Source organism: Pleurodeles waltl, chromosome 2_2, assembly GCF_031143425.1.
Source record: "Pleurodeles waltl isolate 20211129_DDA chromosome 2_2, aPleWal1.hap1.20221129, whole genome shotgun sequence".
Lineage (NCBI taxonomy): Eukaryota > Metazoa > Chordata > Amphibia > Caudata > Salamandridae > Pleurodeles > Pleurodeles waltl.
This window is the reverse complement of record NC_090439.1, coordinates 392,743,638-392,760,960: the sequence shown is the minus strand read 5'-3', so window position 1 is coordinate 392,760,960 and position 17,323 is coordinate 392,743,638. Positions and strand designations below refer to the sequence as shown.

General features: G+C 47.5%; 1 protein-coding gene across 2 annotated transcripts in view; it reads right to left on the bottom strand.

The window, feature by feature from the left end:
- Positions 1–17,323, bottom strand: part of RTTN (rotatin) — a 978,768-nt gene that overhangs the window by 340,165 nt on the left and 621,280 nt on the right. For both annotated transcript variants that reach the window (XM_069219896.1, XM_069219897.1), the window contains exon 36: positions 15,195–15,393. In XM_069219896.1, the coding sequence (XP_069075997.1) occupies positions 15,195–15,393 (199 nt within the window). The remainder of the gene's footprint in view (positions 1–15,194; positions 15,394–17,323) is intronic.

Below are 17,323 nucleotides of genomic sequence, written 5' to 3'. Positions count from 1 at the left end.
ATCACCACCCCAGGAGTGGTGCCCAGAGCTCCTATAGAGGGTCCCTGGGATTGGCCATCTTGAATCCAAGGTTGGCAGGGAACTCTGGGAGCATCTGAGTGGCCAGGTCAGGCAGGTGACTTAAGCTGATAGGTGGTCACCCAGATGGCGACCAATCCCTCTTTCAGGGCTATTTGGGGTCTCTCTTTTGGGTGGTTCCTCAGACTCTGCTTGCAAGATTCCAGCAGGATTCCTCTGCAACCTCCACTTTGCCTTCTGACTGAAGATACTGCATCTGGACTCTCCAGGACCAACAATCTGCAACAAAGATGAAGACTTCCCCTACAACATTGTTTCCACGACTCCTTCCAGTTTCTGCAACATTTCCCCAGTTGTGCATCCTCTGAGGACAGCCCGTCTTCAATATGGACAGGAAAGAAGAAGGAAGCTCCCTTGGAGTGAATGAGTCACTCCCCTACATCTGCAGGCACCAACAGCAACGACGACCGGCTGCGTGGATCCCCTCTCCTGCAGAGCTGTGTAGATCCTGCGTCATGGGTGGTGGTTTGAAGTGGTCTCGTCAGTCCACTTGGGTAGAGGTAAGCCCTTGCCTTCCCACGCAGGACAGTACCCCGTGCACTGTGTCTTGCAGCTGCCAAGGCTTGTTGGCACGTCTTCAAAGGGGTCTTCAGGCATCATATAGCTCCAGCCCCGCTGCACTCCTTCCCACGACGCACAGCTCCCTGAGTAGCTCTCCTGTGGGGTGGGACTCCTTATCGTAGTACTACGTGGGCTCCGTTTGCAACTTCTGTGTCCCCGTCCTGTGGGACTCCTGAGTGCTGCCTGTGCTTCTGTGGGCTCTCTGTGACGCCGAGAGCCCCCTCTGACTTCCCCTCCTGGGTTGAGTCCTCCTGGACCTTAATGGTCCCTGGTAGCACCATTTCTGCCAACCACGAGTTTTGCCTCTGCCAAGGCTTCTTGGTGGAATCCGAAAATGCAAACCAGACTGCAATCTTCCTTCCGGCGTGGGATATTACCCGCATCCTCCAGGAACTTGACTTCGACTCCAGGGCTGCAGTGCTGACTTTACTTCATCACCGTTGACCAACTTCTGCATCGTCAGATTGGTGGGTAGGGGCTCCTGCCCCCACTGGACTCTGCTGTGTCTTCTGGACTTGGTCCCCTCTTTCCCCAGGTCGTCCTCTTCAGGAACCCACCATTGGTTTCTTGCAGGCGCCTCTGGGTTTTGCAAATTCTCTTTTCTTCTTAGTGGGTGTTTTGGGCAAATTCTAGTGATTTACTCTTGATTTCCTGGCTGCTGGGGGGGGTGCTGTGATACTTACACATTTGTGCTTTCCTGGTACCCCCAGCACCCCTCTACAAACACCACTTACCTAGGTGGGGGTCTAATAACCCCATTACATTTTCTTAGTATATGGTTTGTGCTCCCCCTAGGGTCTCCATTCTCTATTGTGTTTTACACTATTTTGCACTGTTTACCACTAACTGTTTTTATGCCTATTTCTGACTACTAGTGTATAGATCTTGTGTGTTAATTACCTCCGAAGGGAGTATTGCCTTTATAGTATTTTTGGTGCTGTATTAGCAAAATATAGCACCTATATTTTTTGTAACACTTAGGGGGTAATTACAACTTTGGAGGAGGTGTTAATCCGTCCCAAATGTGACGGATATACCACCAGCTGTATTACGAGTTCCATAGGATATAATGGACTCGTAATACGGCTGGTGGTATATCCGTCACTTTACCATCACTTTTGGGACGGATTAACACATCCTCCAAAGTTGTAATAACCCCCTTAGTGTTTTCTTTCATGTGTGCAAGTGCTGTGTGACTACAGTGATATTGCACGAGCTTTGCATGTCTCATAGATAAACCTTGGCTGCACATCCAAAGCTAAGTCTTGAGAACCTGGCTTCTAGACACTACCTACACTACACTAATAGGGGATACCTGGACCTGATATAAGGCGTAAGTACCTTGGGTACCCACCACACACCAGGGCCAGCTTCCTACATTGGAGGAGCAGCTGTGAGATAAGCACTTGCAATTGCCTTATCACTGTCACCTGGTACTTTCCACAGGAAAGACCACTCACTGACACATAGGGGGTCATTCCGACCCTGGCGGTTGACTACCGCCAGGGCTGGGGACCGCGGATGCACCGCCAACAGGCTGGCGGTGCATCCATGGGCATTCTGACCGCGGCGGTACAGCCGCGGTCAGAAACGGGAAACCGGCGGTGTCCCGCCGTTTTCCCGCTGCCCTAGGGAATCCTCCATGGCGGCGCATGGGGATTCCGACCCCCTTACCGCCAGCCTGGTTCTGGCGGTTTTGACCGCCAGAACCTGGCTGGCGGTAACGGGTGTCGTGGGGCCCCCTAACAGGGCCCCACCAAGATTTTCAGTGTCTGCCAAGCAGACACTGAAAATCGCGACGGGTGCAACTGCACCCGTCGCACCCCTTCCACTCCGCCGGCTCCATTCTGAGCTGGCATCCTCATGGAAGGGGGTTTCCCGCTGGGCTGGCGGGCGGCCTTCTGGCGGTCGCCTGCCAGCCCAGCGGGAAACTCAGAATTACTGCGGCGGTCTTTTGACCGCGCAGCGGTATTCTGACGGCGGTACTTTGGCGGGCGGCCTCCGCCGCCCGCCAAAGTCAGAATGACCCCCATAGTACCTAGTGTCAGGGATCTAGTCTCTGGGTTTGGGTAAGCTAGGGGTCTAGGCATAGCCCTTGCTCCAAACTTCTTAATAGAGTCTAGAAGTTAGGGAGGTTAGGCACACCCTACACCATTCTAACACATACCATGTATACAGCTGGGCACACCTCTGAGGCCATGGATTCTCCTTATGAGAACCTGGCCTTTAAGGAATTGAAAGGAATGTGTGCTGAAAGGAAGCTAGACATGGGGAGGAATCCTAATAAGAACCTGCTCTTAGTCCTGATCCTCCAGGATGACCGGGAAAAAGCTGGTTACCAGGAGGAGGAGGAGGAGGGAGGAATAGATTCTAACTCCTCAGAGCTAGAAAAATAAATTTTAGAACTTGGTGGGAATCAACAGGATACCTCAGAGGGTTACAGAGGTCCTAGCAGACCCACCAGCATAGCTGGACACTCTTCAAGGAGTGGGAAGGTAAGCTATACTAGTAGGGTCCCCTTTACACCCAGAGGGCTATGGAAAGGGCCGGTAAGCCTAGGGGCAGATCCTCCTCTGTCCATTCCCATGTCACCTCAGTGTCTGAGGGGACCAACTGCTCCAATCCAGAGGAAGACTCTCTAGACAGGGAGCTCAGGAAACAGACTGGAAGAGGCCAACCTGAGGCTGCAGCAGGAACAGCTAGCCCTAGATATGGAGGCCTTAGCAATTGAGAGGGAAAGGCAGGGGTTGGGGCTAACACAACATGGTGGCAATAGTGCAAGTTTCAGTGAGCACAGGGTAGGGGAGGACTCCTGACTCTAAAAACATGCACAAAAGTGTTCCCTCTTACAAGGTAGGGGATAAGATTTATAAGTGGGCTGCTCCACGAGAGGGCCTGTAAAGTTCAGAGGGTCCCTCAAAGGCAGTGGGCTGACATCCGCCTGGGTGTCCATCTATTAAAAAGGGAGGGACAGACTTCTCACTATCAGGGAAGAGGTTGCAGACAACTAAAATATCCTTAAGACTGCACTCTTGGGTGGGTTTGGTCTCACCACTGAGCAATATAGAATAAAGGTCAGGGAGACCAGAAAAGTGTACTCACAAGATTGGATAGACTTTGTGGACTGTTCGGTTAAAGCTTTGGAAGGCTGGTTACATGGTAGCAACGTGTCTGATTATGAGGGCCTATATACCCTGATTCTGAGAGAGCATATACTTAATAATTGTGGGTCTGATTTGTTGCACCAGTATCTAGTGGACTCAGATCTGACCTCTCCCCAAGAATTGGGTAAGAAGGCAGACAAGCGAGCCAGAACTAGGGTGAGCAGAAAAGCTCATATAGGGGGTGCCAAAGACCATAAAAAGGAAGCACGTAAGGCACATGACAGTTTTCATCAGGCCCACACAACTCCTCAGGGGGATAGAGGGGGGGGGGGGAGAATCCAAAACCTCTTCCTCTAACAATCAGGTGAAAAAGCCTTGGTGTTACATGTGTAAGAACATAGGCCAGGAGACAGCTCCTGCCCTAAAAAAAAACACCAAGCCACCCACCACTACAATCCCCACTCCTACCTATAGTGCCCCTAGCAATAGCAGTAATGGTGGGAATAGTAATAATAAATCCAAGAGTATAGCAGGGCTAACTCTGGGAAGTGTAGTGGGGGTGGGTTTAGTTAGGGAAATAACTGAGGCTGTTTTAGTCTCTGATGGGGGCATTGACTTTGACACCCTTGCTGAACAAGGATAAGTACAAGTAGCAACCCTTGATAAATGGTGTTCAGGAAGAGGCCCACAGGGACACAGGTGCCAGTGTCACCATGGTGACTGAAAAACTGGTGTCCCCTGAGCAACACCTACTTGGTCATCAGTACCAAGTGACTGACACCCACAATACTGTGAGCAACCCATGGCAGTTTTTGATCTCAGCTGCGGGGGTACTTGTCCTAACGGTTGTACTGTCCACAGACCTACCTGTAGAGTGTCTATTAGGGAACGGCTTGGAGACTTCAGCTTGGGCTGAAGTACAGTTGGAAGCCCATGCTGCAATGGTGGGTATTCCAGGGTTTATCTTTGGTTAGACAAGGGCTCAGGCCAAAAAGCAAAGGGAACAGGGAAACTTGGATCCTGAAATAATGGACTAAAAACGTCCTAAAACAAAGGGTAAGAAATTATCCCCATCCCCACCCTCCACTGAGGATTCCCCCTATGAGGAGGAGGAATCCATTCCCTGGACAGAACCTACACCGGAGGAACTCAAAGCTGACACCGCTGAGCTCTTAGGTGCAGGGAGGCCTGCCAGGGAGGAATTAAGTGTGGCCCACACGTCTTGGCTCACACTACAGGGTTTAAGACAGCAAGCTGTCCAGCAGGAAACAGGAGATGTCAGTGGCACCCACAAGGTGTACTGGAAAGATAACCTCCTGTATTCAGAGCCAAGGGAACCCTAACCTGGTGCCACCAGAAGATTGGTAGTACCTCTGCAATACAGAGAGTTTTTATTGACGTTTGCACATGACATTCTCCTAGCTCGTCACCTGGGGCAAAGTAAGGCTTGGGACAGACTAGTCCCTCACTTTCACTGTCCTCATGTGTCTGAAGACACAATGAGGGTTTGTCGCTCCTGTGGTACCTGTCAAGCCAGTAGCAAGCCAGGTGGCACCCCAAAGGCCCTCTTAATTCCAATACCAGTGGTTGGGTACCCTTTGAGAGGGCAGGGGTTTACATTGTTGGCCCCCTAGACCCTCCCACAGCTTCAAGAAATAGATTTATACTGGTGGTGGTGGACCATGCCACCAGGTATCCTATAAGGACCAATACAGCTCCTGCAGTGGTCAAAGCCCTCCTGGGTATTTTTTCCAGAGTGGGCTTCCCAAAGAGATAGTATCAGACAGGGGTAGCAACTTCATGTCTGCATATTTGAAAGCTATGTGGAAAGAGTGTGGAGTAACTTATAAGTTCACCACCCCTTACCATTCCCAAACAAATGGGTTAGCTGAGAGGTTTAACAAAACTCTCAAAGGCATGATAATGGGACTCTGAAAAACTCAGGAGGAGATGGGGTGTCCTATTACCAAGCCCTCTTTTTGCCTACAGGGAGGTCCCTCAGAAGGGAGTGGACTTCAGTCCCTTTGAGCTTCTGTTTGGGCATCCTGTTAGGAGTCCACTAGCTCTTGTGAAGGAGGTTTAGGAGCAACCCCTCAAGGCCCCTAAACAATATATTGTGGATTTACTTGGCCTCAGATCAAGGATGGCTGAGTACATGAAAACGGCCACTAAAAACCTTCAGGCCAGCCAGGAACTGCAATAACTGCAATTACCAGCCAGGGCAGAAAGTTTGGGCCCTGGAGCCTGTGGCTCCCAGGGCACTCCAGGACAAGTGGAGTGGTACCCACACTACAGTGGAAAAGAAGGGCGAGATCACCTATTTAGTTGACCTAGGTACTCCTAGAAGCCTCCTCTGGGTGCTTCATGTGAACCGCCTAAATCCCTACTTTGACTGGGCTGACTTAAACCTGCTCATGGCATCTGTTGAGGGACAGGAAGAGGAGAGTGGCCCTCTCCCTGATCTCTTCTCCAATTCTGAAGCGGATGGCTCAGTTGAGGGAGTAGTCCTTGCAGACTGCCTCTCTGAGTTCCAAAAACAAGACTGCAGAAATCTCCTAGAGCAGTTCTATTAACTGTTTTCCCTTACACCTAGTCAGACCATATGGTTTGTACACACCATTGACACAGGGGACAGTTTACCTGTAAAGAGTAAAGTGTCACTATCCTCTATTGTGTTTTACGTTGTTTTCTGACTGTTTTATGCCTATTTCTGACTATTAGTGTATATATCTTGTGTGTTACCTTCCTAAGGGAGTATTGCCTTTATAGTATTTTGGTGCTGTGTTCCCATAATAAAGTACCTTTATTTATTTTTTAATACAGTGTTTTCTTTCATGTGTGTAAGTGCTGTGTGAATACAGTGCTATTGCATGAGCTTTGCATGTCTCCTAGATAAGCCTTGGCTGCTCATTCACAGCTACCTTTAGAGAGCCTGGCTTCTAGACACTGCCTACACTGCAATAGGGGATACCTAATGTAAGGTGACCTGATATAAGGTGTAAGTACCTTAGGTATCCACCACAACCCAGGACAGCTTCCTACAGCCTTGTGCTCAGAACAGGTTCTGCAACTCAAACTTGGGGCAAGGTGTGTCTAACGAGGCACATGCTGGAAGCATCACTTGTCAAGTCACAGTAATATAGCAGAACGTATTTCATAATGGGGCACCCTGCACTGTTCAAGCACAACCTGCAAAAACTCTTCCACCTTTGTCATTAGATAGTATTAGCTGAGCCTGCCCTGGGATTGCATATCATCCTCATGCATTCCTGGGACAGCCCATTGTGTGTGATCTCTAAAACGCATGAGCTTTGCCTGCTTGTTTCAAAGTATTATTTATCTGTCCCAAGAAAGAAAGTCTATAAATGCTTGAAGTGGGGGATACTTCTGAAGGGACTTCAGGTGTAGGGTTGGAAAACACTTTTTCGGCACCTGGAAGAATAATACTGGCATCATCTAACATGGGTATTCAGGTGGTGGATGAACGGCAACAGGGGAAAACATTTACAACTGTATTTAATGTATTTATTTGTAAAGCACAAACTACTGCTAAAAGTGCACCATAAATATAGGAATAGCACACAAGAGTGACCAACAAGGGAAGCGAAGGAAGGTTAACAGATAAGTTATGGTTTGGGAGCTTTCTGAATCAACATTCACAGAAATTTGATGAAGTTGAACCATCTGAACATTGCCCAGTTTGAAGGTCAAACACCTGCAAAGCTCCTCTCCACAACAATAAGACTTTTTAAGATATGGAACCTTCAGCAGGTACAGGGACCCCCATCTCGGAGGTTGCATAGGGAAACAGGAAGAGGTTAGGAAGGAAGACTGTGTCATATTTATACAAGTCTTGTTAAACTAAAAGCACACAAAAAGCCTTTATTATCTTAAGGCATTTCCGTTGTAGCAAGACGTATTCGGGATAATTCTTTTGGTTTCACTTAGGAGATGAGATATTCTATTACTCAATTGTGCAGCAGGGCATGTTTTTGCAACTGCATGAAGTGCATAATGAATCTTGTTCTGAAAGCTGTCAGTTGGAATGTCTGTTTAATCATCTATTGAATTCCAGAATGTGAATTGTTGACAAGAACTTTACAGCAGCCACTTATACAACACAATTTTTCATGTTTTTAAACCTTATTAGAGATGTACATTGCACCGCTAAGGAAAGGACTCACACCATCCTGCTTGTTTCTGCTGAGCTGTGTAAAAGCACTGCTCCTCTTCTGCTTTGATTATTTATGTGAAACCATGTTCCTTGCTTACAATCAAGAGTAATCAAAAGAGAGTCTGAAAAGGCTGAACAAGGATATGACAGTCTTTGCACAAAAGACCTCTTGGACCATAAAATTGTGTTATACCGGTGACTGACTATCGTCTACGGGGTGTGCTTAAGCTAGTTATCACTGATTGGTACGTCAAGGTTTCTGACATACATATCTACCAAAAGATGCTAGCCACGCTTGACAGTGGAGGACATGGTCAAGACAATGGGGTCATACAGCCGAAACCAGATTTTTTCAAATCCAAATATGTCTTAATTGATGCTTAGAGACCATTAGGTCTTTTAGACAAACTTTGGACTACCTTAGCCTGCTCTTTGTTAAGGAATGATCAAGGCCATTTTCAAATTGCTCCCAATCAAACAAAACTGCTCAGAGAGTGACAGCAAGTATGAAAACCCCTTTCTTCCTGCACTACTTCTCCAGTAGAACTAACGCCATTGACACTAGGTTCACCAATCTTCACTTTGACACCATCACTATATTAAGTGTACCATTCCCAGACATCTTTAGCATGAGTCTAGGCATTGTACATTTGGTCAGTGGCAGAAGCAAGCCTTCCACTGGTGCCAATGTCCTCAATCTCCTTCTGCATTACGCTGTAATTCTCCTTGCACAATATTTTATTATCTAGGTACTTTGCATGAAACATTTTTCCTTTCTCAACAGCGAGCCCAGCTTCTAGTGGGAAAGTCCATTGTAGAAGGGCTTGAAGCCATAGGCAGCAACATCAAAAGCCTTGGACTCTGCATGATACAGAAAGCTTTGAAAGCAGGACAGAGGTTGTATGACTCTAGGACAACTAACTCAACCTTGAATCAACATATTTGAAGGCAGGAGACAAGACTTCAGGAATTACGTCAAGGTACTGGGAGGGAGAAGAATGGCATTGGTTTAGGACGGGAGTGGGGGTGGGGAAGAGCTTACAACATCAAGTGGTAAATAGGGTGCATTACATGACATTAGAAAATGCTGTGGACCATGAGAAAGGAGGTGATAACAGCACCAGAAGTGTGGTATGATTGGTTATATAGTACAGCTAATATCCCTCCACTAAACAGTTGGGGATCTAGGGTATTCACATTAAAGGGAGCCTTAGCAGTACTCTGGGAGGGCCATTGCTGCATGAGAAGTCTTGAAAATTAAGCTCTGAAGAAGCGGAAAACATAACCTAAGCAGGACTTATTTTGAATTTATTTCATGGTCTCCGTCTGTTTTTCCCCAAGAATTCCCATCTTGACACCAGGGAACATTTAATACACTATATGAATCTATATAAGATGTAATGTTGGATAACTAGTAGTGTTGCAACCATAACGAAGTCAATGAGATCTGCAAACTTATGTTCTTGAACATGAACTAGTTTAATGATGGGGATTGTGGGGAGGTAGACAAAATAAAAATAAAAATCCCAGTTTGCAAATAACATTTTGCAAGTTGCTTTAAAAAAAAAAAACACTTGAAACCACTGAGTGTGCACTGGTGGTAAAACCGTTTACTGGAGGAAGACTATAACAGTCACCAGACAGATGGTTGTGTTCCATACATGTGTCTGAAGAAATGTCTGTTCAATGGGTCTGCTTGAGTATTCTTTACCCTTGCAGGTGGAATAACAACAGGGAATCACTTAACGCAGGCTGTAGTATTAGGAACCACAAGCTGTCAGTAATGTGTGTTTTAGCATTTATTTTAGAGCATGTGGACGTGTTAAATTGAGAGCCACAATTAACATATACAATTCCGTTTATCATTAAAGACCAAGGGCCTGATTACAACTTTGGAGGAGGTGTTAATCCGTCCCAAATGTGACGGATATACCACCAGCCGTATTACGAGTTCCATAGGATATAATGGACTTGTAATACGGCTGGTGGTATATCCGTCACTTTACCATCACTTTTGGGACGGATTAACACCTCCTCCAAAGTTATAATCAGGCCCCAAGTTACTTACCTTAGGTAACGCCTTATCTGGTAATGACATATTCTAGTTGCAGATTCCTTACTTTGGAATATCCTCCAGACATCAGTCTGTATACGTAGATTTTTCTCAAGCAGTAGCCCTGCACGTCGTTAGGTGGTATCGGTCAGCTCTGCGTCTATCCTCGCCGTCGTGCACACCGAATATGAAGTCGCGGGACCTTTAAAGGCACCACCCCGGCGTGCTCACGTCAGTTTCTTTTCACAACTTTTCACACAAGAAGCATAGAGCCATGAAGAACACTGACCACTGGTAAATCAAAACTAGGGCCCTGAAAGGGAAGTCCCTGTCTCCAGAAATCAGTTTGCAGAGCAGGGAGGATGGGTGGGTTGGTAAGTTGCAACTTGAATGTGTCTACCAGATAAGCCGTTACCAAAGGTAAGTAACTTGTTAATCTGGTAGAGACTTCTAGTTGCAGATTCCTTACCTTAGAAAAGATACCCAAGCAATACCATCCCCAGAGTAGGGTCTGCGAACCAAAATCATACTAGGAAGTTCTGCAGGACCGAATGGGCAAAGTACCCATCTCTTCGGACCTGACTATCCAGGCAGAGGTGCTTGGTAAACATGTGCAGGCAGGCCCACATTGTCACCTGACTGATGTTCAGGACTGGAACTCTGCATGCTAACGCAGTGGTTGCAGCTGTCTCTCTGGTAGAATGAGAGTGCCAACCCTCCAGGGGTTGCTTTTAAGCCAATGTGTAGCACGCACATTTTATTGCAGAGAACAAACCATCTAGAGTTGGTTCTCTTGTAGGAAACATGTGGTTGAGACCCTTATGGAACCTACTAAAAATAGGAGACTTAAACAAAGAGGGTTGGTCAGTTAATCTCAGAAATGCAGAGATAGCAGACAAATAATCTTTGAGGGTGCCCAAAGCAGAGTTCTGCTGGGCCAAGGAAAGTTTAAACAAGAGGACCTCAGAATGAAGGGCAGGGAGGGGGTCAACAGACTTGACTGTGACCCATGCCACCAATTTATGCCAATGACAGGCATATATCATTTTGGTGGAACGACGTCTGGCTGCCAAGATAACATTACATACTTTGGACAGAAGGTCGAAAGCTATTAACTGCCGCCTCTCAATCTTCAAGCGAGAAGGCGGAGACTTGACAAGTTTGGGTGAAGAACCCACCTCTGCTGCCTTGACAGAAGATCCTCCTTAAGGGCCAGTCTGATCGGAGGACCAAAAGCCGTGCTCAATGGCTCAGGATACCAGACTGTTCGTGCCCAATCCGGAGACACAAGGATTACTTTAGCCTGGTTGTTCTTGATCTTCTTGAGAACTCTGAGCAGAAGTGGTATGGGCGGAAAGGCTTATAGGAGGCATGAGCTCCACTTGAGACGAAGTGTAACCGAGCGAGTGACGTCTTGGAAACGCCAACGAACAATGCTGCTGACATTGCACGTTCTCTGAGGAGGTGAACAGATCTTATCAAGGACCTCCCCATTGATGAAAGAGACCTTTCACCATCTCTGGATGGAGGTACCATTAGTGATCAACCAGGCATTGTCGGCTTCGTTTGCTCGCTCTGGTGATCAGAGAAACTGTCAGACGTTGAACCACTAGTGAAATGCCCCGATGTTCCCACCATGTCCAAAGGCGCAGAGCCTCCTGACAAAGGGTCCACAACCACAAGGAGGTAGTTTGTGAAAAGCTGCACCACTTTCTCTTTGAGAGAGGAAAGAAATGCCTTCAATGCCAGTATGATTGCCTGGAGCTCCAATGGGTTGATGTGGAGTCTGTTTGGGGAAGAGAAATGGATCTGCCTCTGGCCCAAATGCAGCTTATTAGCCACCAATGTATATCTTGCGCAGTTCCCTCAGATTTGGACCATGTCAGAGAGATTAGCCTGATGCTGCTCCCACTGGAACTTCAGTTCCCACGGCACAGCCCACATATGTCATCTAGCGTAAGTCACCAGCAGGATGCAGGAGGCCCAGCAGCCTCAGTCATTCTCACCGAAATCCAGGATAGAGGCTGAAACATCGGTATTGTACCCTGAATACCCTGGACTTGCCACTCGGGAGGCTAAGCCCGAAACTGCATTGTCTCCAGAAAAACTCTGATGAAAGGGATCGTCCGAGAGGGAGTCAGGTGTGACTTCAGCACATTTATAATGAACCCCAGCAAAAGAAGGCCGTCTGCCATAATCTGACGATGGAAGAGGACAGCATTAGACGAGCCCGCCTTCAACAGCTAGTCGTCAAGGCAGGGTAAGACTGAAACCCCTGACCTGTGCAGATGGGCTGAGACAACCGCCATCACCTTGGTGAACACCCGAGGAGCACTGGTAAGACAAAGGGAAGGTGAACTGAAAGTGCTTGTGGCCTACTGTGAACCACAAGTAAGGTCTGTGGACAGGCAGGGCAGAATTGTGTAAGTAAGTGTCCTCCAAGTCCAACGCTACCAGCCAGTCTCTTGGGTCCAGGGCAGATAGAACCTAAGCCAGAGTGAGCATTTAGAACTTCTTCTTGAGGAAGTGATTGAGGGACTGGCGGTCTAGGATAGGGTGGAGACCATTGTCCTTTTTGGGTACCAGAAAATAGCCGGAATAACAACCACAACATACTTCTGGCACAGGAACCCTCTCTATGGCTCCCTTGGCCAAGAGAGTGATAACCTCATCACGGATAAATGCCAGGTGATCCTCCATCATTCGATCTTAGGGTGGTGGAATGGATGAAGGGGTAGTCTCGAAGAAGAGGGAATAGCACCTTCGAACTATTTGCAAAACCCACCTGTCTGACGTGATGGACTGCCAGAGGAGCAGATGATGGCAATTCTCGCCTCAGACTGGTCTCTGGTGGGTAAGCGTCAGAATAGGAAGATTTAGAGGCAGCTGAAGAGGGGAGGGGCAGTGGGTTGACCAGACTGCTGGCTCCATGATCCAAGGGGACACTGGATCCCATGTCCTCAGCCACACAGAGCCTTGGCAGCATGCCTTGCACGATAGCTGGAGGGAAACAGACATGGTAGGCTGCCCCTTCCGTATCCACGAAAGGGGCAAAAAGCAGACTGAAGAGGACAAGAGGAAGCTGCAAAGACAGGGACCTGGCTGTAGACACCATCGATGCAACTGCTCTGCCCACTGAGTCGGTTGTGTCAAGCCCACATCGGACTGTGAACTTCCCTGCATCTCTCTGTCAGCAACAGCTTTGGAGAGAATGGCGAGAGCCTCCTCCGGAACCTGAGGCAGCACTCGCGCAACCATGTCCCATAGAGTATGGGTGTAACAGCCCAAAAGGTATGCAGTGTTAAAGGACCGCAATGCCAGGCTGGAAGAAGAGAACATTTTCTTCCCAAGCTGGTCCAGCCTCTTGGATTCCCTCTTGGGGGTGCAGAAGGGAATGCACCCTAGGATGTAGAGGCTTGGATAACCAAGCTCTCAGGGGTGGGATGTTGCATCAGGAACGCTCTATGGCAACAGGCGATTGTCCTGTTCATACGAGCCCCTGTGCGGGGTTTGAAACAGGTACCGAGAAAGGCATCTGTAAGGGCTTCATTAGAGAGCAAACGGGGTTCAGATGTAGATGCCCCAGGCTGAAGCACCTAAGTCAGGAGGTTTGTCCTGACTGCCGACAAAGGTAATTCGAAGTCCAAGACCTCGGCTTCTCTTTGCACCACCACTGAATAGGACGCTCATTCCTCTGTTGCCACAGTAGGGGGAGAAAGCATGCCAGTGTCAGGGGAAGTATCTAGACAACTGGCTTCACCCAGGTCCATCCGCCAGTGCATGGGATCTTGGAGCTGGTATTCTAAAGGGTCCAGTTACCCCTCCCATATCTTACCGTACGCCAACCCAAGTGAATGAGGGTCAGGATCCAACCAAGGGGTAAGGCCACTGTCTAAGTCTGAATCAGCATCGCGTGATGCTGGCCTGGCTCTGTGGAGGAGTTCGCAATGAGAATGCCGACAACGCCACCCGGGGGCACCAGCGGCGTTGTGAACGGTCAAGGTGGTACAACCGATGCCAGTTAGGATCCAGAAAAGGATCCATGGGTGCCCCCCTGGAGCTGAGGCCAAAGCCGCTGGTGCAGAACCAAAAGAGGCCCCTGCAACCCCACGAGGCCCAAGGGTGCTCAAGTGGAGAATGCCCAAAGATGAGAAACATGACCTCATAAAACTCTCTGAGTTGGGTAGGAGTCACTACGGCTTCCAGAAGGTATGCAAGGCACAGAGCCGCCCCAGACTATGAGGACGGAGGCCTGAAACAAGGACGCTCCTTTTCCCTCCTCTCGTCAGCCAGCGGACAGGGTAAAGTTGAAGAATGCTGGTTCTCTTTAGATTTACCTGCCCGTCCCGAGGACTTGGACGACTATAAACGGGTGCTCTGCAACCATTATCACGATCTTTCTCTTGACCGGGAGCGATGCCGAGCACCAGGCCACAATTGGCTTTAGGGACCGCTTCCTCAAAGCTTTCGTGTTCATGGCCCAGCAGTCAGAGCACGACTTTGGGCAGACACCACAAGCACATGAGGTCTGGATCTGTCACAGATGTCGCCCATTGACAGGATCTGCAGGGCTTACCTGACTACATCTCGATGCACCAGAAGTGTAGACTCTCAAAAATCTTCGATAAAAAGTCAAAAAAGACGAGTCAAAAAGTGACTGATGGATAGCTCTTTGGATCAGTGTTGGCTTGCCCTGAAAGAAAAGAACTGACATCAGTGCATTGTGGTGATGCCTTTATATGTCCCGCAACATCATATCCGGAGCACACTACGCCGGGCGCCTTGCTGACCGATGTCATCTGGCGGCATGCAGGGGTACTACTCGAGAAAATTCTCTGGATCCAGACTGACGCCTGGGGAAAATTCTAAGGTAAGGATTCTGCAACTGAGAGTCTCTATCAGATATACTCACTCATAGGAACTGGATTTATGAGTCCATAAAATCACAACTACTAGCCTAATCAAGTTCTCTCTTCTGCAGACACTCTACTGCTATGCACATTTGCATCCAGATTTGTAAATGGACTGGACAGACATGTTTTTGTTTGATCCCTGTATCTGCCAATTAATATTTATGCTTTGTATTCATAATCCCTTTTTAGGAGGCATGGTTGTAGTGGTTATGGTTCAATATGTAGGTTTAATACATGGTTGGTGGTGGGCACACAGTAAATTGCCTACAACAGTCTACAATCACAGATTCTAGAATGAGAAGAAATCGTACCTGTTAAGAGCTGTTAGTGTATGAGTTTGATTTAGGGAAAATGCAGTCTCTTTAGGTGCCACAAACAGCAAATTACTTAATAGGCCGCAAACCGCAGACATGAGAGGCGGCGTCACTATGGCATACTGCTCATTCAAAACAGCTGACAGTCGAGAATGTTCTGGGCTGGGAGATGTAGTTTTAATAATGTCAGTGTGACCTAAAAGTTGAAAAAAGGCACTTAATCTCATATTTAAAACACTTAGTAAGTTTCTAACATCTGATTAATACGATTTAAAAGTGAAGTAAAACCAGTATAAACAAACTAATTGATGGCTAAAGTAGTTTTCAATACAAACAAATGCAATGATTGTTCTCAGACACACAATTTAAATCCACTTTTTAGCTTCAACAGTTTCACGAAGAAACTTGAATAACGTTATCAACATTAAGTATAATGTGAGAAAATCTAGGTTTGGGGTGGACGATATGCTCACCATACAAGCCACTTTGACGTCATTATAGAAGATTTATTTCCAGCTATAAGTGCCATTGCAGGGACTCAAACAATTCACCACAGAAGACCAGCTGATAATTGTTTTCACATTTGCTTGACTAAAATAAATTAGTTGATTGCAAATCGTTTACAGGTTGTGCTATGGCCTGTGCCAAGTTCAGTCTTGTCTGCTACTGCGGCTCAGAATTCTGGACATGTCATGAGCTCTAGAATTACTACTACTGCTGCTGTTACTACCGTCAAAAAACCTTGAAACTTATCATCCAGAGGAGTGGTTCTTAACATTTTGACTTCTGTGGACCTCCCACTTAATCATTACTGGAGTCCAGGGACCCCTACTGAATCCAGACTTGAAACGGAGGACACCAGCCTAAGCAATTTCAACAATTTGAATGACAAAACAATACCAAAAATAAAGAAACCAGTATACATAAAACAAATGCACAATGGTTAAATATTTAATTCAACAAACAAACGTTAAAAATTAATAATCTACATTTTTTACCTTACTAGGAAGGTTGGAGCTCTTCTAAATTAAGGCCAGCAATTGCTAATACTAAATTCAGTTTGATAGACAGCGTTTGTTAAGAAGACACACTCTACCACGTGAGGGCTCTAGGACAGCCCCCACGGTCCTGAAACCAACTGAAAAACCCTCCTGATCCCGCCACTGCTCAAACAGAGAAATAAAAACTGGGGAGGACAGGGGGTTCCCCGGAGACCCCGATGCCTGATGGCAATGACTCTCGCCTGCACCCAACAGACAGCTCTACTACAGCAGCTTCCCAAGCCTTGGCAGGAGAGGTGATGGAGGCGGCCATGTCGACAGCAGACCTTGCATCGAGATCCTTGACGGACTAAATATACTATTACCTGCAAACTGTGAGAAAAACCTATGACCCAGAGTGCCCGCCTAGGAATGTACTTTATTGTTTTTCTTCTACCCTCAAATCACAGGGAGATGACCTTTCGAAAGCCTCAAATTATTTGTTTATTTACTTTTCTTGGGTGTTTATGGGCGACAGATGCTTTATGGATGGAAGTGTTGGGTGGGAGGTGGGGGCTGTTGTTCTTTAGGGAATTGAGTTTAATGTGTTTGTGCTGGGTTTTTTGCCCACTGATAGTCGGACATGCTTTTCCAGTCATCATTCAAGCTCAGAAATGTCACAGTTTTTGTTTCCACTGGGCGTTCCCGCTTATCACACCTCTGCCCTGCAATGAAATCAATCCTTATTTCCTGGAACGTTAATGGCCTTTTAGACAGCATCAAGCGCGCCAGTGTTCTAAAATCCCTCCAGCACCTTTGCCCGGCAGTGGTGCTGTTACAGGAGACCCATCTCCTTGGCATGCAATGTTTGTGCATAGGTAGACATGGATACAATTGAGTCTTCCACTCAGGTTTTACCAGAGGCTCTAGGGGTGTGTCCATTCTGCTCCATAGGTACTTTTCCCCTAGCAAACATTCAAACATTACACAACCCTCTTGATAGATATGAGGGGGTGACAGGTATATTAGAGGGGCGACCCTGTGCATTTTCAGCATCTACATCTCTCCCCCCCCCCCCCAAGCAGCACAGTCAGGCCCTCACTACGGTCACAGCAACACTCCTACACGGAGTCTTCCTCATGGGGA